The following is a 24,485-nucleotide window of genomic DNA, read 5'->3' on the forward strand; positions in this document are numbered from 1 at the left end:
GGAAGCTTTACTACAAAGAGGAGATGTGCATATTATCAGCCGATTCTGGTCGGATGATTTTTCACAGAGTTATGGCCCTTTAAATTTTCCATTAATTGTACATATAGTGCAATTCTTGTCCGGGCTATTTCTCAGCAACTAATGACCGGCATTCAATGAAACTTTATGGGAAGCTTCACTTACAAGGGGAGATATGCATATTATCAGCCGGTTCTGGTGGGATGATTTTTTTACAGAGTTATGGCCCTTTGAAATTTTCCATTGTACATATAGTTCAATTCTTGTCCGAGCTATTTCTCAGCAACTTATAACTGGAATTCAATGAAACTTTATGGGAAGCTTCACTACCAAGAGGAGATGTGCATATTATCAGCCGGTTATGGTCGGATGATTTTTCACAGAGTTATGGCCCTCTGAAATTTTCCATTGTACATATAGTGCAATTCTTGTCCGAGCTATTTCTCAGCAACTTATCACGGGAATTCAATTAAACTTTATGGGAAGCTTCACTACCAACAGGAGATGTGCATATTATCAGCCGGTTATGGTCGGATGATTTTTCACAGAGTTATGGCCCTTTGAAATTTTCTATAAACTGTACATATAGTGCAATTCTTGTCCGGGCTATTTCTTCCCAACTACTGACTGGACTTCAATGAAGCTTTATGGGAAGCTTAACTACCTAGAGGAGATGCGCATGTTATAAGTGGGTTCTGGTTAGATGATTTATTTAGAGAGATATGGCCCTTTGAAATTTTTAAGTTGCTAAACTATCCATCGTATTATTTTGTCCAAAGTTATGCCCCTCAAGACGTTTCCTTTTATCTGAATATATAGTGCAATATTGTGACAAGAAAAACTTTGGGGAGCATCACCCGTCTCCGACGGTTTCTTGTTTACAATGCATTAAGCTAACACACACATGTCAAATTACTTTCATAATAGCTTTCTATTAAAATCAAGCTATAAATTTTAAATGAAAATGAGGAGTTATTCATTTATTTACGAACACATTGGAAATAGGTTTACATTGACTGTTAAACAAGTTACACACTATCTTGGTGAGATTAAAATAGACTGAGTCTTCATATCCAAAGCACTTCAATTTTATTTACTTTCTGATTTCAGAAAGGTTAAATTTTGGAGTGGGAAAGTTTATATTAATTTAAGTGTAGATCAGGGTTGTATTGTTTGTTAGTTATTGACTTATTAAGATCTATAACACTACAGATGCTAAAAATACTTAAAATAAATATGAAATCCATGTTAAACATGGAGGAAACAGTACGTGTAAATAGCTTATTTATACTGGCAGCAGACACTGTGTGGTTGTAAACTGTAAACTGTAAACCCTGAAACCCACAATTTTTATGAAATGGTTTATTTCATTATCAGCTTAATTTAAAGTCTGAAGTCCTTTGTCATTTGACAAATTAATAGACACCATTTTGTGTGCAGATCGAAGTGGCATATTCAGTAGCATTAATAAGGTTGACTGTGAATTAATTAAAGACTCAATATTAATCGTGTATTGAAGCACATTCCGGTCATCACACTGCTATTGTAAAGATATCCTGGAGTGAAAGTGATAGTGCTCACATAACTGTGTCATCTAGTGAGTTTATAATACAAATCACAAAATGGCGACAGGTTCAGTTTATAAAAGTTCAGACATAGTGATGGACTATTGTTGCGATGCTTGCAAAGAGAGACATACTGACAAAATTGCCGAGTCCTTCTGTAAAACATGTACGAAGCTATTTTGTGGCAAATGTATTAACTTGCATAGCCAGTTATATGAAAAACATGTCTCATTTGGGAGAGGAGATATGAACAAATGGCCTCTCAGTAAGAAAACAGAGGATTTCCTACAGACTTGTGAGATCCATGAAGATGAGAAGCTGAAAATGTTTTGTCAAGACCACAGTCAACTCTGCTGCACTAATTGTGTACTACTAGGTCACAGGTATGTCATCAATATTATTATGTTCCTTGAAATGTTGTTGAATTATTATCATATATTGTGATTGTCAGGTCAAGTAGTCAAAGGTCAAGGTCACAGCGACAAAAAACGTATTCACTTAATGGCTGCCTTTACAACTGACAGCCCATATTTTAAAATAGAATACCACTAAATTCTAAAATAACTAAAAAAAAGTACCACATACTTATATAATCATGAAACTTGGTACATACATAAATTTGATTATGAAATCACTCACTTGGACATATTAAAGGAAATATGCACAATCTCTATTGGATATGGGTTTTTAATTGGAGGGAATGTCTGTATTGATTACAATTGTATCCAAACCTTTTTATGTCCCCCACTATAGTTGTGGGGGACATATTGTTTCTGCCCTGTCTGTTGGTTTGCGCCAACTTTAACATTTGCCATAGCTTTTGCAATATTGAAGATAGCTACTTGATATTTGGCATGCATATGTATCTCATGGAGCTGCACATTTTGAGTGGTGAAAGGTCAAGGTCATCCTTCAAGGTCAAAGGTCAAATATATGGGTCAAAATCGCTCATTTAATGTACACTTTTGCAATATTTCAATATTCAAGATAGCAACTTGATATTTGGCATTCATGTGTATCTCATGGAACTGCACATTTTGAGTGGTGAAAGGTCAAGGTCATCCTTCAAGGTCAGAGGTCAAATATATGTGGCCAAAATCGCTCATTTTATGAGTACTTTTGCAATATTGAAGATAGCAACTTGATATTTGGCATGCATGTGTATCTCATAGAGCTGCACATTTTGAGTGGTGAAAGGTCAAGGTCATCCTTCAAGGTCAAATATATGGGTCAAAATTGCTCATGTTATGTCACTTCTGCAATATTGAAGCTAGCAATTTTATATTTGACATGCATGTGTATCTCATGGAGCTGCACATTTTGAGTGGTGAAAGGTCAAGGTCATCCTTCAAGGTCAGAGGTCAAATATATGTGGCCAAAATCACTCATTTTATGAGTACTTTTGCAATAATGAAGATAGCAACTTGATATTTGGCATGCATGTGTATCTCATAGAGCTGCACATTTTGAGTGGTGAAAGGTCAAGGTCATCCTTCAAGGTCAAATATATGGGTCAAAATTGCTCATGTAATGTCACTTCTGCAATATTGAAGCTAGCAATTTTATATTTGACATGCATGTGTATCTCATGGAGCTGCACATTTTGAGTGGTGAATTGTCAAGGCCAAGGTCACCCTTCAAGGTCAAATGTCATATACGGGGACATAGTGTTTCACAAACACATCTTGTTATTTCAATTTTAAGTTTCAGCTTATTGTTCTGAAATTTGTTAAAAGTTTATAATGATTGTTGTCGTGGTTTCAGACAGTGCAAGGAGGTGACACTGTTATCAAAGACAGTTAAAAGTCACTCCTCAGATCTGCAGCAGTTGGCAGTTAAGATCGGAAGTATCTTGGAAGAACTGAAACAGCTTGGAATTTCAAAAGAAGACAACATTAAGTCTGTGGAGGACTCATTCAGTGAACGACTTCAAGAAATCAGAGATGTGCGACAGAAACTAAATGTTGCTTTAGATGAACTAGAAAAGACCACTTTGCAAGAACTGGAAGATATGAGGACTGCACTGGAAGACTCCCTCCAGGCTGATGTAGATAACTGCAACAGACTGAAGGATGATCTGAAACAACTTCATGAAGCTGTACATGACCTTATTGATAAGAGCAATGAGGAGCTTTCATTCATAGCTGGCAGGAAATGTCTTGATAAGATTCAGAAGTCAGATAAATATCTGAAGGGGAACTCTGTTAACATTGAATGTCCAATAATGTTCCAGGCAAACACTGACATTGAAAAGTTCTTTGAGAAACAGCTAAGTCTGGGGAAGATTGTAAAATTGAATCCAGACAAGGTGATCACTTTGAAAGGAAAGTCAGAGCATGATGTGCACATACCAAGTGACTTAAGTCAGACTTGCCAAATCACAGGCATCTGTATTCTACCTAGTGGTCAGATTGTTGTTGCAGATGAATATAATACGAGAGTGAAGCTGTTAGACCAGCAGTACAATGTTGTCAGTCACTGTAATGTCTCTGGTAGTCCAAGTGAGATATGCCATATCACATGCAATGATGTGGCAGTAGGTGTAATAGAAAGTCAGACAATAAGTGTCCAGTTTATTTCTGTTTGCAAAGGGCAGCTGGTAAACAACAGGAAGTTTCAGTTACAGCATGGTATTCTTGGTATTGCCCATCACCAAGGAGCATTGTACATCACCTCTCGCACTGCTCTGTACCACTACACCCTGACTGGAACACTTGTCAAAAAGATCTATGAGGACATATCAGGTGGTGACACAGGTAAACAGCATTTTATAAACATTTTTAAACACTGAATATTATTGCTAAAATTGATATTGATACTTTCTGCACAACAAAGTTGCAAAGGGGAATATACTGGAATCAGGTCGTCTGTCTGGGCATCCAGGGCATGTCTTGACAACTATAATAGGTATCAACATAAAACTTCTTAAGTCTATAGATCTCATTGCAAGGAATACTGTTGCTTTCATATTTATAAATGAATTGCCCTGGTAATTTTTCATTTTGATATACACTTTTAAACAACAGCCATACATGTGACCATCATAAGCAGGACTGGTGTGCAATTGACAGGTGGCTGGTCCAATGAAAATGTTTTTCCCAAGCATCACATTGTCCTGCATGGATGACTTTTCCACATCACTTATGAATATATGGTCAATCTCAACTAAGCATGGCCCTATTACCAACCCTGGGGTGCGCCCTGGGTCAAACATGCGGCGTGGGGATAGGCGTCGGCCTCTGCCGCGCCATTTCTACATTGGCCATAACTTTTGCAATATTTAAGATAGCAACTTGATATTTGACATGCATATGTATCTCATGGAGCTGCACATTTTGAGTGGTGAACGGTCAAGGTCATCCTTCAAGGTCAAAGGTAAAAAAACAAATCCAAGGGAAGTAATAAGCTTTAAAGGGAGGTAATTAATGAACCTGCCAAATGATAATTTTTATGTCCCCCACCACTTATAGTGGGGGACATATTGTTTTTGCCCTGTCTGTTGGTTGGTTGGTTGGTTTGTGTGTTTTTGTGTTTGTTTGCTCCAACTTTAACATTTGCCATAAATTTTGCAATATTGAAGATAGCAACTTGATATTTGGCATGCATGTGTATCTCATGGAGCTGCACATTTTGAGTGATTAAAGGTCAAGGTCATAATTCAAGGCCAAAGTAAAAAAAAATATTAAAAAATCAAAGCGGCGCATAAGGGGACATAGTGTTTCTGACAAACACATTTTGAGTGGTGAAAGATCAAGGTTATCCTTCAATGTCAAAGGTACAAAAAAATAATAATTCAAAGCTGCGCAGAAGGGGGCATTGAGTTTCTGACAAACACATCTCTTGTTTTATGTTATTTTACATTAACTTCTTCATTTCTACACCGATTTACTTCCAATTGGTACTGAACATCTCTTATGACAATACGGTCAATCTCAACTATGCATGGCCCCATTACCAACCCTGGGGCGCCCCCTGGGTCAAAATGCGGCGTGGGGATACGCATCAGCCTCTGCCGCGCCATTTCTGGTTGTTTTTGTTTTACTTACATTGTCTCCTGGAATATTTTGAAATTATGAGAGACATTTACTCAAGTGTTTTTAGGTAGAAAGATCTCTTTGAGGGAAAGTGCTGTGCACAAACCAATATGCCTTGCTTTCATGTGTGCAAATTATTAGCCACTGTTAATTTTATTGTGGTCTTATCTACTTTGAAAATTTTGAGAGTTATCTCTTGGAAACTGGTTTGTTAGAAAGCTCTCATAGATGTAAATGCTAGTGCCTTAATTAGGAGCATAACTCTTTCTTCAATATTTTCATTGTTGTTGCCTTTTGTCTGGAAGAACAAGAAACTCCTTCTGACTTAGCCACATAGGGGGGGGGGGTTGGCACATCATTAATAGTTGTAGTCGTTAACAATAATACAACTAGAAATGGCGCGGCAGAAACTGATGCCTATCCCCACCCCGTATGTTTGACCCAGGGGGCGCCCCTGGGTTGGTAATGGTGCCATGCATAGTTGAGATTGACCGTATTGTCATAAGAGATGTTCAGTATCAATTGGAAGTAAATCGGTGTAGAAATGAAGAAGATAATGTAAAATAACATAAAACAAGAGATGTGTTTGTCAGAAACAAAATGCCCCCTACTGTGACACTTTGATTTATTTAAAAAAAATCATTTGGCAGGTTCATGAATAACCTCCCTTTAAAGCTTATTACTTCCCTTGGATTTATTTTTTTCTACCTTTGACCTTGAAAGATGACCTTGACCTTTCACCACTCAAAATGTGCAGCTACATGTGATACACATGCATGCCAAATATCAAGTTGCTATCTTCAATATTGCAAAAGTTATGGCCAATGTTAAAGTACATAAAATAAAAAAATGAGTGAAAATCTCTGATTTGGCCCCACCCATACCCCCATAACTTTTGACCCAGGGGTCAGATCAAAATTCCGAATAGTGCAGGGTCACACAAATGCTCATAGCTACCATGTGTGTAAGTTTCAAGGTTCTTGTGCTTATAGTGTAGGAGGAGATAGTGGCCAGGACGGACAGACAGACGGACAGATGGATGGCAGAGATAACCACAATATCCCCATGCTTTTCAAAAAGCGTGGGGATAAAAATGCCCATAATATCACTTTAAAAGAGGTTATACTGTAAAACCATTAAATTTTGTGTGGTCTGAATTTTTGTGGATTTCATTGGTCCGCTGAACCACGAATTTAAGTACCAACGATTATTTATACATTTTTAATCCGAAATCGGTAATTTCCGATTGTACCGTACTCCCAAAGCTTCCGTTTACGGCCATAGACCATTTCTGTCACTGAATCGTTAGCGGCCTGTGTCAATAATGCTTCAGTCGTAGACTGAGCCTTTGCAGGGTCGGGCAATCCTGCTATAGTTGGAGAACGTTACTTAACTGTTCCGCTTTTCAACCATGTTGAAAAAGACATAATTTGATTGAGATATGCTAGTTTATACAATATGTTGTTTTTTTGATAAGTGTTTAGGTAATACTATTTTTAAATCAAGCAGGGTATTTAAACTATACATCAACGATTGTTCTTGTTTACGTGACGTCGTCAAATTAACAGTTTGAAGATTTATCACATACGTCAATTAGTGCCAATTAAAGTTAAAAGAGACATAACGGTTTTCACACGTGTATTTTGGGGACCTTGTTACTCAATTGTTACTACTAGGGGACCAATTGCGCCGAGAATTGCAAATATTGTCAAAACAACATTGATGGCAATTAGCGAGCAGGTACCCACAAGTGCGCCACTTTATTGCTCTTATTGACAATTATCGGCAACACTTTCATGATTCAGTGCACATTAACCTTAAGTCTTGCTGTCATCACAAATTAGCAGATTATGCTTCGTTATTACTCTGGTTGTTTTAATAAAAGTTTAATTATTATTAATGTCTTCCCCAAAAATTTGAAATCCACGAAATGACCTACAACGAATTAGTTGTATTTTTATTTCAAATCCACGAAATTACTATGAACGAATTAGTTTTTTTTTATTAAACCACGTAATTTCATACCGCCCCATTACCAACCCTGGGGCGCGCCTGAGTCAAACATGCAGGGTGGGGATACGCATTAGCCTCTGCCGCGCCATTTCTAGTTCACTGTTGAATTTAGCTGAAAAGAATAAACAGGTCAAAAGAATTAGTTAAAATGTGGTTATTGAACAATTATCTGCAACTCATCATGCTATCAGTTGTTTATAAAACATAATATAATATTCGATATTTTACATGACTGGACAGTCCTCTAAGCCGAAATTATCCGTAAAACAAACTACCGTAAATATGCAAATGTGATACGCACTTTTTTACCTGCCGATTTTTTCTTTAAGTAGGGGGTGCATATTATATACGAATGTAGAGCAGAACAAAACTTTTCCTGTCAAAATTGCCTACTTAATTGTTGTTATTCGCTGGGTGTCAGCCATATTGAATTACATCATCACATCAAAGGGGTCAACTGTGCTTACGGTTATTGTCATGGTTACACCGTATATTACCATACATGCTAAATAAACCAACCATCGGTATTATTGATATATAATATTAATACTTATTAATTTATTCTTATAATTATTATCGTTCTGAATATTTTCAAATGGAATTAAATATTATACAAAACAGCGTCTCCGTTTCTTTCTTTTGCAATTATGACTGCTTGACTCGGGTGTCAGCAGGTGGCTCGTGTGTTATTGATAAAGCTGTTGAGAAGGGCCATCGCTTGTCAGCGGGACCCGTGTATTCGAGGTGTTAATAAAAGGGGCCAGATTTTATAAACAATAGACAGAGATATGTATTATGCAATTGTCATGACAACAGCCCGATAACACATCGCGATCAATATGCCGGGGTATGACTGTTGATAACGCCAAATTGATTTGCTATTTCACAACACAAAAATATATTGACACATTTTTTTCTGAAATTACAATGTCATGGCCAATTTTGGACACTGATTTTATTAGTGCGTATTTCACAGGAGGGCGTATTATATTCGTGTATTTACGGTAGTGTCTTTGTGTCGTATGTACGAATCTGCACTAAAACTAAATTAAGATTCACATCGGAAATCAAATAATTTCTGTCGTCAGTTGTCAAAACGAAAGTACGGTTGATATTCAAATGCATTATTTTTCTCTTTCTTGGATATTGTTTTAGTATGTTGATGCTGCATTAACAAATATAAGTGTACATGTATATGAAGTGAAAACAACAAAAATAAACAACAGTTGTGATAGACACCTATAAACTGTTAGATGCACATAATATCACTTTAATGAGTCAATGACCCAGTAAAAAATTGATTAGTGTGATCATAATGTGTTTGTCAGTATTTTTGTTGATGCGTACCATTATAAGTAAATCCAGTCATTATCAAACACAAGTTTCCTATTTAAAGGAATATAAATATTAGGCTACATAAGATATGTTTTTTCTTAATCACAAATCAGAGTGCAGTTTTCAAATGATGTCATTGTTGCTTACAGTTCAACATAACTGTTGGATTTATTATGGTCCCCTTCAAAGAAGAGGGGGTATATTGTTTTGCACATGTCGGTCCGTATGTATGTCTGTCCGTCCGTATGCATGTCCGTCCACCAGATGGTTTCCGGATGATAACTCAAGAACGCTAAGGTTTAAGGATCATGAAACTTGATAGGTACATTGATCATGACTGACAAATGACCTGTATTGATTTTCAGGTCACTAGGTCAAAGGTCGAGGCCACGGAGACTCAACTTAGAAAAATGGTTTCCGGATGATAACTCAAGAACACTTACGCTTAGGATCATGAAACTTCATAGGTACATTGATCATGACTCGCAGATGACCCCTATTGATTTTCAGGTCACTAGGTCAAAGGTCGAGGCCAAGGAGACTCAACTTAGAAAAATGGTTTCCGGATGATAACTCAAGAACACTTACGCTTAGGATCATGAAACTTCATAGGTACATTGATCATGACTCGCAGATGACCCCTATTGACTTTTAGGTCTCTAGGTCAAAGGTCAAGGTCACGGTGACTTCGGCACAGTAAAATGGTTTCCGGATGATAACTCAAGAAAGCTTACGCCTAGGGTAATGAAACTTCATAGGTACATTGATCATGACTCGCAGATGACCCCTTTTGACTTTCAGGTCACTAGGTCAAAGGTCAAGGTAATGATGACTCAACACAGTAAATTGTTTCTGGATGATGTCTCAAGAATACTCTTAGGCCTAGGATCATGAAACTTCATAGGTACATTGATCATGACTGGCAGATGACCCCTAATAATTTTCAGGTCACTAGGTCAAAGGTCAAGGTCACAGTGACCAAAAACGTATTCACTCAATGGCTACCTCTACAACTGACAGCCCATATGGGGGGCATGCATGTCTTACAAACAGCCCTTGATTATCAATGTTGGAAACTGAAAATAATTTGGAGTATAAATGCACAATAATTAAAGCATAAAGTTAATTTACTGATTTGTTTAAAGATTGATATAAAGTTATTTATTGTTTAATAAATTATATAATGAGATGATTATTCTGAATAGTATTGCATTACTGTATTTGTAAATGTTTTTCAATTTCAGTGTGGAAGTGTGCTGTGAGTCCAGCTGGTGACAGGATCTATGTCATCAACTACAGCCATAACAAGCTCCTCACACTGTCCACAGATGGGACCCTGATATCCACCTACACTGACCCTCAACTAACATATCCATGGTGTGTCTGTGTTACACCTGCAGGACAAGTGCTGGTCAGTTGTTTCTTGTCAAAAACTATCATACAGGTGGACACAAAAGGCAGGAGAAAACTAGCTACTCTGGCCAATAAGACTGACCTTGCAAGCGGCTCAATATCAATCTGCTACGATATCAACAGGAATACAATACTTGTGGGAATTATAAATAACACCAAAATACTTGTGCTTGAACTGCATTAGTTATTATTTAGCTCGGCTGTTTTCGGAGAAAACCCGAGGTATTGTCATAGCCAGCTCGTTGTGTCCCAAACCTTAACATTATGTTAACCTTGTGAACATTGGCTCTCAAATGAAAGTGCTTCCACCTACAACTTTGAACCTTCATATGTACATGCACCTTGATGAGTTCTAAACGCCACACCCATTTTTGGGTCACTAGGTCAAAGGTCAAGGTCACTGTGACCTCTAATGTAAAACTTTAACATAGGTTCTACAATCAAAGTGCTTCCACCTACTACTTTGAAACTTCATATGTAGATGCACCTTGATGACTTCTACACGCCGCACCCATTTTTGGGTCACTAGGCCAAAGGTTAAAGTCACTGTGACCTCTAATAAAAAACTTTTAACATAAACCTTAACATTTGCTTTAAAATCAAAGTGCTTCCACCTACAACTTTGAAACTTCATATGTACATGCACCTTGATGAGTTCTACACGCCAGACCCATTTTTGGGTCACTAGGTCAAAGGTCAAGGTCACTGTGACCTCTAATATAAAACTTTAACATAGGCTCTACAATCAAAGTGCTTCCACCTAAAACTTTGAAAATTCATATGTAGATGCACCTTGATGAGTTCTACATGCCACAACCATTTTTGGTTCACTAGGTCAAAGGTCAAGGTCACTGTGACCTCTAATGTAAAACTTAAACATAGGCTCTCAAATCAAAGTGCTTCCACCTACAACTTTGAAACTTAATATGTACATGCACCTTGATGGGTCACTAGGTCAAAGGTAAAGGTCACTGTGACCTCTAAAAAAATAATTATGACAAGCTTTCATTTATTGAAAACTGTACCCACAGCAGAGCATCGGCACCCGTTATGCGGTGCTCTTGTTAAAACATTCTTTTTCATGAAATTTCATATATTATGTACATTGCATTTGTCTGTTGGTACATGTAATAGAATCAATCTGGATTATATAATGAAGAAAATTTGTATCAATATGCAACATTAACACATTGTGTAGTCATTTTCATTAGTCTTAACTTGTATTGTGATTTTTTTCTTCATTTATTTGGTTAAGTGTATTGTTTGTCGCTGATCAATTCAAATCCAAACAATGTATGCTGAACACAAAGTGACACATGCCATTTTATAACTTGTCCATTTATTATTGTAACATGTAAACATGACAAAATCTTTGATAGATTGACTGGCTAGAGCTAATAATGTTTTGCTGAGTACACATGTCTGAGATGTGAGATCACAGGCACTTGTTTCTATTCGAGTCGCCTATGCCATTTTTTACCAAAAAATGAAAGAAACTGTTTATTCCACCTAATTTCTCAAATTGAAAAATAATATGACCAATTTTCTTAAACTTTAACATTTGGCTCCTTAGCTATTGCAGCAGAAGCCTTGATTATATGGCAAATATAACAAGTTTGAAAGTATTCCCAAAATCTGATTTTTATGTTGAAAAGAGTTTCACAAACATGTTTCTTTGGTGAGCCTTCACAAGACATGTGGTAGTTGGCTTTAAAATATACCGAGGGGGTAATCAGGTGACAAACTAGACGGCAATGTGCAGAGTATTTTTGGAAGTTATATACCCTTTATTATTCGTACACTGCAACTCCATTGTATTGCAGTTCGCAGGGTCCAAAGGTCGCAATGGTGACATAACTTGTCCGTTCATCCAGGCATGTATATGTATGGATAAGCATAATTTGGCAATTTCAAAACATGCTATTTACGTAGCTTTAATAAAGCGTTATGTGTTAAATCCATGTGTAATACATACGTATAACATAAAAACATTATTCCACATAAGTATTTCAAAATGCTTAAAAAAAAAATGTTATCCAAAAAGCATTGGCACTTTTTTGTTCACAAAAGATGACAAAATCTAGCCACAAATAAACACTTTTGTGTATTTCCTATAAATTATTTGTACTTATTAAAAGCATGCACAAATTAGACCTCATGTACAACTTCACATTATCCTTCATCGTGAAAAGCTTTATGATATTTGAATTCTGAATAAAAACTTTGTAATGCATTGGAGACAACTCACTTTTAACTTTACTTTTGGAAAAGAAAATGGAAGTGCAAAAAACTGTCATGCAGACTTTCCCTGTAAATTACAAACAAGTTGTTTATGTTTTATCTAACGCACACAGGTTGTTGACATAGGTCAGTAGGATTCTGTAACATTTAGTTATTGTATACACCTTCATGGGGGGGACTAATGTATTCAGCAGCCTGAGCAAGAGGAAAGTGATTGACAGCTGGCATCATGTCAGCTCAAAGTGATTGACAGCTGGCAGCATGTCAGCTCAAAGTGATTGACAGCTGGCATCATGTCAGCTCAAAGCAAATTCCATAGAGAATGTTGTGAAAGGTTACACACGAAATTACCTTTGATATGTAGCAAGTTGGGTTTTTGTTTGTGGCAGTGCACAAGCATGAATGTGATGCGCAAAGAAGGCAAACAATCTGCAACAAACTGAATTTATGAATGTCTAATTTTACACAGAAAATAAAAGCGGATGAAAGAAATGGGGTCCACGGCCCAGCATTTTTTTCCCCAAAGGGGAAAGGTACCTGTACCCCTACAATTGGGAATTTTTCGAGTCATGAAATATTCAAATTGGGAAAAAAAACGAGTTGCAAAATCAATGAATTGGGAAAAATTCGAGTCGCAAAATTGATGAATTGGGAATCTTTAAAATGCATCTTATCTATCATTAGGGGCTATATTCTGCATCACAAAGCATTTTAAGCTCTAGGTTTTAACAGAAAAACTTCAAGTGATGATATTTTGACAATCATATCATGTCATGTGAAAATTGTGTTACATTTTGTATTGCCATTTCAGTAGGAATGTGCCTGTCAATGGAAAAAATCTTCTAGTGATAGGCATAAAAACTGAGGTTGCATAAAAAATAAAAATTAATAATTTTGTTTAAGCCCTTAAAAGTCTCACAAGCCCTGCAATGTTTGATGTGAGTTAAATTAATATCTTAAAAAAAACAAAACAACAACAATGAAACTTGGACTGGTTTGAAATGTTTCAACAATAGACATTAAGAATAGCCTCACTAACCAAAATGAGTTTTAAGAGTGGAATGCTTTTACAACTATTTTCAAAGGTAAGTCTTACATTTTGTTTAGATTTTTTTTCAAATCATCAAATAAGATATTAAGACCATCTGCCATAAAATGCTTATGTATATGTTGTAAATAACTATAGTATTTTACACACATGTCTCATTATTTAAATTTTATGTTAAACTTTTATTTGTTTACATCCGTATCCGAATAGTTTCTGTCCGGATTTGACACTTTAAAAACTATACATAGATATTAAGTAATATGAGCATTTAACTCAATACGGTTACGTTATTTTTTAATGTCAACACAAATTAGTGTTGAGAAAGTTTATTGATGTAAGGAAGACTGGTCTTTACAATGGAAATCTTTCACGAGAAAAATCAATCACTTGTCGCAATAATGAAATCCAGTCACATTTTACACAACAGTTAGAGTTGCGCCCCTTTGAAAAGTTTTATTTACTGTCTATGCAACGGTGTCCAGCGAACATAAATGGCCGAAAATGAAATGCTCGACAATTTCAAAAGATATTTCCAGCAAAAATAAAAGGCACTGGCGATTGGGAACGGCACCTAGGATCGTTGGGAACGGTAGATATGGAGATTGAGAAAGTTCCCGTGCTAAAATTGGGAAGCCTCCGGTAGGCTTTGGGAAAGGTACCATTCCCTGGTACTAGTTAAAGAAGGAAAAAACTGCTGTGGCCGATTCGCGATATATTGGACATCTCGATACACCGGACGGCAATTATATTGGAGTTGCAGTGTATTTATTGTTTAAATGCCATGCACTTTCCAGCCATATCAGTAACAAAGATATCAGCGTTTATTTTGTATTAACATTCGCTCTTTATCTCAACTTAACTCGCTGCGAATTTTCTTAGCAGGAGCTGTAATTTTGTGACTGCTAAGAAATTTTGCAGCGTGTAAAGTCGAGATATAGATTCAATATTAATTACAAGGAATGCTATTTTATTTTTATATGCAAAATATTTTGCAAATGGATCATATTAAGCAACAATGAAAAGGTTAGTAAATAACATGTCTTGAGCTGGAAAAAATAGGCCAATACATGCCTAATTGTTCATACATTTCAACCTGACCGGTATTTGAGTATTCCGGTTACCTTGCTATAGAGGTGAGGCTAGATTTCCCCATACGAAAATCATTCTTTATAACACCTGAGTATAAAGTTCACCTAGCTATAGCTGCCATCAGCTAGTATATTTTACTCCCAAAGACATTTTTCACCCAATTCAAGCGGTTACGGGGCAGTCATTTCGGGGTGCAAAAAAAACAATAAAATCAAAACTGTCTATATCTCATAGGCATCTTTTTTGTGTTAAATAATCTGATTGTGATTACTGCCTTTGATAAGACAATGTGTATTGGAAGCAATTAACGGCTGCAGTCATTATGAGCAATAATGATACAGGTTTAATTGTTTTGTTAACACATGTGAACACATCTATAGCTTGAGCAGGTGACAAAGTCAAAAGATCTTTATCTCTGTGAACAACAAGATTGGACATTGTCGGCTCGGGTACTACTTACATGTACCCCAACAAGATTGGGCATTGTCGGCTCGGGTACTACTTACATGTACCCCGGGTACTCTTAAGTTTACTTGCATGTACCCCGGGTACGGTAAATATACTTAAACATACCCGGTAGATATAAGACTGTACTCGAGTTTTAACCGATGTCGTAAAACGCGGTACCTATTACCGTAAAATATATTGTTTATCTTTAACAAACTTCTTTTTTAGCAAAACTGCATCAACATGCTTTTTGAGTATGAGTTTTGATAGTATAGAGGCCATTTAACAGAAAATTTGACTTAAATGTCAACATAATTTAAAATAAAATAGCCGACAACGAACAATTTAGCGTTAACATGCCCAGGTACGTTTTAGTAAATTTGCCTTACCCGTGATACATGTAAGTAGTACCCGAGTTGACAATGACCAATCGAGCAACACTTAACTAGGGAATGTTGTTATTTGGAGGCGATAAAAGGATTATTGATTGTCTATTTTGGCAAAACAGATTTTCAATACAACTTGTATAACAAAGTTTTGGCATGTATGCAAGTATCATAAAATGATTTTACTTACTCAAAATAAATTGTGGAAATCCTTTGTGGTTGTTTGAATGAAAATGATGTTTGTGTGATGTTCGTGTGAAAATACATTATTATAAGGCTTTGGTATCTGTTTAGTTGAATGAGAATGACAGTATCATCTGACCAACCATCTAAAAAGTAGTTACCTTAGTACCCTGCTGACAATTTTGGCCACTTCCCTCACTGGCCATTGTACACAGATTGGAGTGTATTATGTATATAAATGATTCGTGTTCTGAGAAAACTGGGCATAATGCATGTGAGTAAAGTGTCGTCCCAGATTAGCCTGTGCAGTCCGCACAGGCTAATCAGGAACAACACTTTCCGCCTAAACTTGATTTTCAGTAAGGAGGGACTTCCTTGAAACTAAAAATACCATAAAAGCGGAAAGTGCGGACTGCACAGGCTAATCTTGGACGACACTTTACGCATATGCATTAAGCCCAGTTTTCTCAGAACGCGGCTCAAATGATTGACAAGTTATAGCTTGACCCAGATTTGTTCCATCCTCATCCAGGATAACAACATAAACAAATCTGCATACATTGCAAGTAAAATAATTGAATTATGAAATGAAAAAGATTGGGTACTAATAATAGTTAAAACATGGTAGACATCTTGCTTTTGATTGTTTTTAGCTCACTTGAGCACAATGTGCTCATGGCGAGCTTTTGTTATTGCCTTTTGTCTTTCGTGCGATGAGCGGCATCAACATTTGCCTTGTGAACATTCTAGAGGCCACATTTATTGTCTTATCTTCAAGAAATATGAGCAGAAGATCTGTGCCAATGATATCTTGGACAAGTTAAATAATGGTTCCTGTTGGTTAAAAAAATATTGATCAGGGGGCAGGGCATTATTTCCTTATATGGCTATATATGGCTATAGTAAAACCTTGTTAACACTTTAGAGGCCACATTTATTGTCCAATACTCATAAAACTTTGTCATGGAATTTGTCCCAATGATATCTTGGATGAGTTCGAAAATAGTTCAGGTTTCTTGAAAAACATTGCCGCCAGGGGGCGGGGAATTTTTCCTTATATGGCTATAGTAAAACCTTGTTAACACTCTAGAGGGCTCATTTATTGTCCGCTCTTCAAGACACTTGGTTAGAAGATTTATCCCAATGATATCTACGAGGTGGCGGGGCATTTTTAGGTCACCGAAGCACAATGTGCTAATGTTGAGCTTTTATGATCGCCTTTTGTCCATCGTGCGTTGTGCATTGTGCGGCGTCAACATTTGCCATGTTAACCTCTCTAGATGCCACATTTATTGTCTGATCTTAATGAAATTTGTCAGAAGATTTGTCTCAAATGGACAAATTCGAAAATGGTCACGGTTGCTTGAAAAACATTGCCACCAAGGGGTGGGGCATTTTTCCTTATATGGCTATATATTGCTTTAGTCAAACCTTGTTAACACTCTAGAGACCACATTTTGTTTCTGATCGTCATAAAACTTGGTCAGAATATTTGTCACAATGATATCTTGGACAAGTTCAAAAATGGTTCCAGTTGGTTGAAAAACATGGCCGCCATTAGGCGGGGCATTTTTCCTTATATGGCTATAGTTAAACCTTGTTAATACCCAAGAAGCCAAATTGATGGTCAGATCTTCATGAACATTGGTAAGAACATACGTACCAATGACATCTTGGATAAGTTCGAAAATGGTTATGTACTGTTGTAAAACATGGCCACCAGTGGGTGGGGCAATTTTCCTTATATGGCTATGGTAACAACTTGTTAACACTCTTATTTTTAGCGAGTCTGTTTTTGGAGAAAACCAGAGGTATTGTCATAGCCTGCTCGTCGTCCGACGTCCACTGTCCGCCGGCGTCGTGCTAAAACCTTTACATTGTCTCTAAAATCAAAGTGCTTCTTCCTACAACTTTGAAACTTCATATGTATATGCACATTGATGAGTTCTACACGCCACACCCATTTTGGGTCACTAGGTCAAAGGTCAAGGTCACTGTGACTTCTAAAAAAACACAAATAAATAAATTTCTGACAAGCTTTCGCAGCCGAGCGTGGCACCCGTTATGCAGTGCTATTATCACAGTTATTGTCCAATCTTCATAGCACTTGGTCAGAGCATTTGTGCTAATGTTATCTCGGGGCTGCACTGAGCAGGTCAGTTCTGTTTACATTAGGTGAGCAACTTTGGACCTTTCAGGCTCTCTTGTTTTAATAAGGGGCTGTGAAAGGCAACCATTCCCAATGGAAACAAGTGTTTATTTTTTCCAAAATGGGACCTGCAATTCCTAATTGAAAGGTTAAAAGAAATAGTTTTTTTTTTTTTTTTTTTTAAATAAATCTCAACATTGAGTTAATCTTGCACCCAGCTCTTTAATTTGACCCTTAATAAATACAATATTGAAGTCACTCTTATTGTCAATTTTAAAGCATTTGTTAGCCAAAAAAAAAATTACAACACTCATTTCTCAATTTAAGTAAAAACGCAGCGATTTTCCCAATCCAAAGGGACCCTGCCCCATTCACAAAAAGGTGAAAAAACCCCACAAGTGATCCCTCAAGCCTATTGCATGTTCTTCAAATACAGTAGTTTAATTTATTTTTATGTCCCCTAGTCTATACTGGGGGACATATTGTTTTTTCCCTCTCTGTTGGTTGGTTTGTTTGCGTCAAACTTTAACATTTGCCATAACTTTTGAAAATATTGAATGTAGCAACTTCATATTTGGCATGCATGTGTATCTCATGGAGCTACACGTTTTGAGTGGTGAAAGGTCAAGGTCATCCTTCAAGGTCTAAGGTCCAATATATGGGGAGACAGTGTTTCACAAACACATCTAGTTGTTGACAAGATTTCATTTATTCATAAATTGTAGCCTGTCCATTTTATCTTAAATTTGTGGATTTTTATGCCCCCGAAGGTGGGCATACAGTGATCGCATTTCCGTCTGTCGATCCGTCTGTCTGTCTGTCCATCCATCACACTTTTGCGTTTAGGTTTCAAAAACTTCTATGTCCCTTCAGACGTAACCTTCATATTTGGTATGCATGTGTATATGGACAAGGCCTTTCCATCAGCACACAAATACTTATACAAAGTCGCAGTTTTGGTCAAGTGCAGACGAATTTTATAAGTCATTGTATGAATAAAAGCTGCCATCAATGAACGAGATTATAATTGGCAAATGGGAGGGTATAAGGTGAGGGACCTAGTGATAATTTTACAAATATTCTCATCTGAGTCCTGGGACTCGATAATTTGCAAATCTATGAGTACCCGAATCGAAAGAATGAGTCTAAATATTAAACTACATAGTATATTATTTTTTTAGAAATTTCAATGCATTTTTGGGACTTAAATAGTTTGGAACTTTGCATCCTCAGAGGTTTTTGTGAGTCCAGGAAAAAAATCACTGCAGACAAATAGTCAATTTACTCTTAATTTAGATTGATGCACTACCTGTATGTACAAACTATAGTCTGAAAATCAGTCAAAAATTACAGTAAATATATGTGAATTATCAATGTCTATCGATCAATCTGTTTGATATACACACAATCTGTGTTTTGACAGTTTTTTTTTTAACTTAAGGTGGTATTAAACACAGTATCTTTGGACTTTGGCCGCAGTTGGCTTTCATTTCAGTACGGCACATCTATTGATAGCAATTAGCAACCCCTATCATAAAACACCATGGTTAGAATGCCTCATAAAATCAATAACTTGCTGATAAACAACACTGGTGCACTCGATTGAGGGGGGGGGGTCCGTAAATATCTTATATCTCATGAATATAAACAATATTTATTTAAAATGAAGAATGTACAAATCAATGATCTTTTTATGCCGCTGAAGGAGGGCATATAGTGATTGGACTGTCCGTCAAACCATCCGTCTGTCTGTCACAATTTGTGTTTAGGTTTCGAAAAATGCTCATTACTTCTATGTTGCTTCAGATAGCAATTTGATATTTTACATGCATCAGTATCTCATGGAGCTGCACATTTTGAGTGGTGAAAGGTCAAGGTCATCCTTCAAGGTCAAATGTAAAAAAATAACAAATCCAAGGGAAGTAATAAGCTTTAAAGGGATATAATTATCTGTACCTGCCAAATGATAAAAAATAAATAAATAAAAGCAACAGAGTAGGGGGCATTGTGTTTCTGACAAACACATCTCTTGTTTTTTTTATTATTGATTTACCCAGTTTTTCAAAGCTGCTCATAAGATACGATTTATAGTGGTATAAGTGGCAATATGAAACAGTGCATTGCTCCGGACTGTCATAAGGTCGGACATTTTAATGTAAGGTTTAAAAATCGAATATACAAATATGATCGAATAACAACAAACGAATATTCAAATATCATTATCAGTATTCGTTTCCATCCCTACTAATTTCCCAATTTCAGTCAAAATGCCGTGAATTTTCCCAATTAAAAGGGACCCGGCTGCATTCCCAACATGGTGAAAAATAAACACTATTGTGAAAAAATGTGGGCATATTGCATGTGTGTAAAGTGTCATCCCAGATTAACGTGTGCAGTGCACCTCATACAGGCTTATCAGAGACGCCACTGTTCACTTTTATTTTTCATTTGAAGGGAGTCTGTTTTAAACAAAAGTCTAGTTTAAATGGAAAGTGTCCTCTCTGATAAGCGCTAGCGAACTGACAGGCCAATCTGGGATGACATTTTATGGAAATGATTAAGCACCGTTTTCCCAGAAAGTGACTGGTAGGTTAATCAAATATTTCAGGTCTATGCACGTGAGCGGACTGGAAGACATTCTGCTGTACATTGCTTGCTCCGAGGAAGAACGCAACCTCTCCATGCATATGCTTGAGATAGTATCGCTCATGTTCAGAGAGCAGGTGGGAATTTAGTGTAATTTAGCCTTCTTGGATTCTCCCAGTCTTGCTCTGGGAAATCTGGGCTTAATGCTTTACACTGGATCTTAAATAAATGTTTGATCAGTGTAGTACAGTATGATCATTCAGTGTAGTTCAGTATGATCATTCAGTGTAGTCCAGTATGATCATTCAGTGTAGTTCAGTATGATCATTCAGTGTAGTTCAGTATGATCATTCAGTGTAGTTCAGTATGATCATTCGGTGTAGTTTAGTATGATCATTCAGTGTAGTTCAGTATGATCATTCAGTGTAGTTCAGTATGATCATTCAGTGTAGTTCAGGATGATCATTTGGTGTAGTTCAGTATGATCATTCATTGTAGTTCAGTATGATCATTTGGTGTAGTTCAGTATGATCATTCAGTGTAGTTCAGTATGATCATTCAGTGTAGTTCAGTATGATCATTCAGTGTAGTTCAGTATGATCATTCAGTGTAGTTCAGTATGATCATTCAGTGTTCAGTATGATCATTCAGTGTAGTTCAGTATGATCATTTGGTGTAGTTCAGTATGATCATTCAGTGTAGTTCAGTATGATCATTCGGTGTAGTTCAGTATGATCATTCGGTGTAGTTCAGGATGATCATTCAGTGTAGTTCAGTATCTGGACGCTAATTTGCCCATTGTCCAAGATTTTCTTTCTAATTTTTATACGCCCGTCTATGACGGGACGTATTATGGTATACCCCGCGTCTGTCCGTCCGTCCGTCTGTTAATGTCGTACGCTACGTCAAATATCCTTTGACAGATTTTCTTCAAATTTTAACACAATCTTAATATTGATAAACCCTGATCCCCTTTCGTTTTTGACGGAATTCTGAATTGTCGTTCCAGAGTTATGGGACTTTGTTCGTCAAAATTTCGTGATTTCATTGAATGTCCTACTGTAGCTATATAAAAATGTTAAAGTTGTTATAACTTTGGTATGCTTGGACCTAGAGTCTTGAAACTTGACATGAAGGTTGGCCAGAACTAGTAAGTAACCACTGGACATTTCAAGGTCATTCATTTGAAGGTCAAGGTCACTGTGACCTTGAATGTAAAAATGTTAAAGTTGTTATAACTTTGGTATGCTTGGACCTAGAGTCTTGAAACTTGACATGAAGGTTGGCCAGAACTAGTAAGTAACCCCCGGACATTTCAAGGTCATTCATTTGAAGGTCAAGGTCACTGTGACCTTGAATGTAAAAATGTTAAAGTTCTTATTTCATGTTATAACTTTGGTATGCTTGTACCTAGAGTCTTCAAACTTGAAATAAAGATTGGCCAGTACTAGAAGATGACCACTGGTCATTTCAATGTCATTCATTTGAAGGTCAAGGTCACTGTGACCTTAAATGTTAAAATGTTAAAATTGTTATAACTTTGGTATGCTTGGACATAGAGTCTTCAAACTTGACATGAAGGTTTGCAAGCACACTTAGATGACCACTGGTCATTTCAAGGTCATTCATTCTAAGGTCAAGGTCACTGTGACCTTAAATGTTATTGTTGTTCATGTATCCTACCGTAGCTCAAATATCCCCCGATGGATTTTTTATACGCCCGTCTATGACGGGACGTATTATGGTATACCCCGCGTCCGTCTGTCCGTCCGTCCGTCCGTCCGTCCGTCCGTCTGTTAATGTCGTACGCTACGTCAAATATCCTTTGACAGATTTTCTTCAAATTTTAACACAATCTTAATATTGATAAACCCTGATCCCCTTTCGTTTTTGACGGAATTCTGAATTGTCGTTCCAGAGTTATGGGACTTTGTTCGTCAAAATTTCGTGATTTCATTGAATGTCCTACTGTAGCTCAAATATCCTTCGATGGATTTTTTTCAAATTTCAACACAATCTTAATATTGATAAACCCTGATCCCCTTTCGTTTTTGACGGAATTCTGAATTGTCGTTCCAGAGTTATGGGACTTTGTTCGTCAAAATTTCGTGATTTCCATGCTCATGTACTTATAAAATAAACCATGTATTCAAATACAAATAAACTGAAGTAAAAAAATGATTCAAAGGGTTATTTATTACCTTACTACTTCATTGGCGAACGACGGGCGTATCATGCGCTCATGGCGCAGCTTTTATTCTCAATTGGTGTGGTAGAGGTACTTTTTTTCAAATTGGGCAAAGAAAATCGCTGATTTGGTTTGAACACCAATTAACAGCATTATTTTTTTTGCATAAAATTCTGATAATTTGAAGAACAGATCTCTCGAATTACGTAAACAACATTAAATAACACCGCATTACTGTACCAGTGATTAGTTTGCATTTCGAAAATGCAAATCCACATATGGGGTTTATTATAGAATATAAAGTTTTTATAATCTCCATGTTTTTATTTATAAGAGAATATAGGGTAGTTTTGTGGGTGTTTATCCATTTACCACTTAGATATGTATTTTGAGGTGTTCGTTGTCTCTTAGAAAGTTAAATATAATTGAAGACTTTTCTGACTAGATTCAAGTGTTAAAGGCTTCATTTCCAACCCTTAGATACTGATGAGCAGCAAACAGCATAAAACCTGAACAGACTTCGAGTTACTTGCAGGCTGTTCTGGTTTTATGCTGTTTGCTCATAGCCATTTTCACTTTGCCTTTGAGTGGGAAAGGGTTATTTGAGAATATACATACGGTTTGTGTGTTCAGAGTCCAGAGATGCTGGCAAGTGCAGGAGGACAGAGGTCCATGACAGAGAAAGAGAAAGATGAGAGGTATGATGTTTGGTCAGTGTTTTTTTTTCATTCAAAATTGGGTCCAGTAATCGGCCCCATGCCTAATGGAAAAAAGTCTTGATTTTTTCCCAAATGGTAGTTAAAAATTCCCAATGGAAGGTTTCCAAAAAAAAAATTTTTTTTTTTTTTTTTAAATCTCAATATTTTGTTCAACTCCTATCCATATAAGTTCAATCTTAGTAAATATAATACTGAAGACACTTGTTCTTTCAATTTTGATGCATTTTTATTAAAACAACAACAGCACTAATTTCCCAATTTTAGTCAAAACAACAAAAATTTTCCCAATCCAAAGGGACCTGACCCCATTCCCAAACTTACACTTAAAGTACTTTAGACATGTTGAAAAAAAATATATATATATGTATTGATCTTTCTTGTACACATTTTTAAACAGGTTTTTTTCGGCGAAGCTGTATACGCCAGCTTTTCACCTTACCTGACCTTTGTAACTGTCCAATAAAATTCAAATAAAGTTTCCCGCGGCTAGGTCAGAATGAATACACTTCATTTATCCCATAGGATGATTTGAGCATACGTTCAGAACATTGGAAACATGTCCGCGTGTTTGTAACACTGTTTTACTGCGTGTTCAGCATGAAACAATTCTATCTCTAATGAAAAGACTTAAATAGATAGAACAGTTAAACACTCAATCTCGACATCAATACAGTTTGAGCGTGCACCTTTATTTTCTGGGGATTCCCAGCGCGTGAACTTTTGTACTTAAAGGCCATGTTCTCGTATTTAGTACTAACTTCCATATTCCTGTGTTCATGTTAACGTGTAAAAGTATGAAGAGCAGTGGAACCGAGACCTCGCTTTAATGATTGCATTTCAATCCGCTAGTTATTGGGTCAATTCTCGGTTAGTGTGTTTGAATGTCAGAGTTTATATACAGGTCATCGCTGCGTCTTCAAGACTACATGTACCTTATGTGCTGACCGATTTCGCGGCCAGTAAAATAATCATTATAAGATAAAGGTGCTATAGCGTGAACTAGGTGAAACTGGAATTTTCTTTAGACCAGAAAGATGTTAAATGAAGATATCCAGCGATATAATATGGCAT

General features: G+C 36.6%; 2 protein-coding genes across 4 annotated transcripts in view; both read left to right on the forward strand.

Annotated features, from left to right (window-relative positions):
- LOC127861177 (protein timeless homolog) overlaps positions 1 to 24,485 on the forward strand; it is a 162,930-nt gene that overhangs the window by 35,629 nt on the left and 102,816 nt on the right. For all 3 annotated transcript variants that reach the window (XM_052399576.1, XM_052399575.1, XM_052399577.1), the window contains 2 exons: positions 20,530 to 20,644; positions 23,329 to 23,393. In XM_052399576.1, the coding sequence (XP_052255536.1) occupies positions 20,530 to 20,644; positions 23,329 to 23,393 (180 nt within the window). The remainder of the gene's footprint in view (positions 1 to 20,529; positions 20,645 to 23,328; positions 23,394 to 24,485) is intronic.
- LOC127861183 (tripartite motif-containing protein 45-like) lies at positions 1,418 to 15,803 on the forward strand. The gene is made up of 3 exons (XM_052399585.1): positions 1,418 to 1,966; positions 3,348 to 4,339; positions 10,210 to 15,803. The coding sequence occupies exons 1-3, from the start codon at positions 1,641 to 1,643 to the stop codon at positions 10,560 to 10,562; spliced, it is 1,671 nt and encodes a 556-aa protein (XP_052255545.1). The 5' UTR covers positions 1,418 to 1,640; the 3' UTR covers positions 10,563 to 15,803.

This window comes from Dreissena polymorpha, chromosome 15 (assembly GCF_020536995.1).
Source record: "Dreissena polymorpha isolate Duluth1 chromosome 15, UMN_Dpol_1.0, whole genome shotgun sequence".
Taxonomy (NCBI): domain Eukaryota; kingdom Metazoa; phylum Mollusca; class Bivalvia; order Myida; family Dreissenidae; genus Dreissena; species Dreissena polymorpha.

Coding starts and splice junctions, on each gene's coding strand:
- LOC127861183 (XM_052399585.1), top strand. CDS start 1,641: ATGGCGACAGGTTCAGTTTATAAAAGTTCAGACATAGTGATGGACTAT. Junction 1,967..3,347: donor TGTGTACTACTAGGTCACAG/GTATGTCATCAA, acceptor TCGTGGTTTCAG/ACAGTGCAAGGAGGTGACAC. Junction 4,340..10,209: donor CATATCAGGTGGTGACACAG/GTAAACAGCATT, acceptor TTTCAATTTCAG/TGTGGAAGTGTGCTGTGAGT.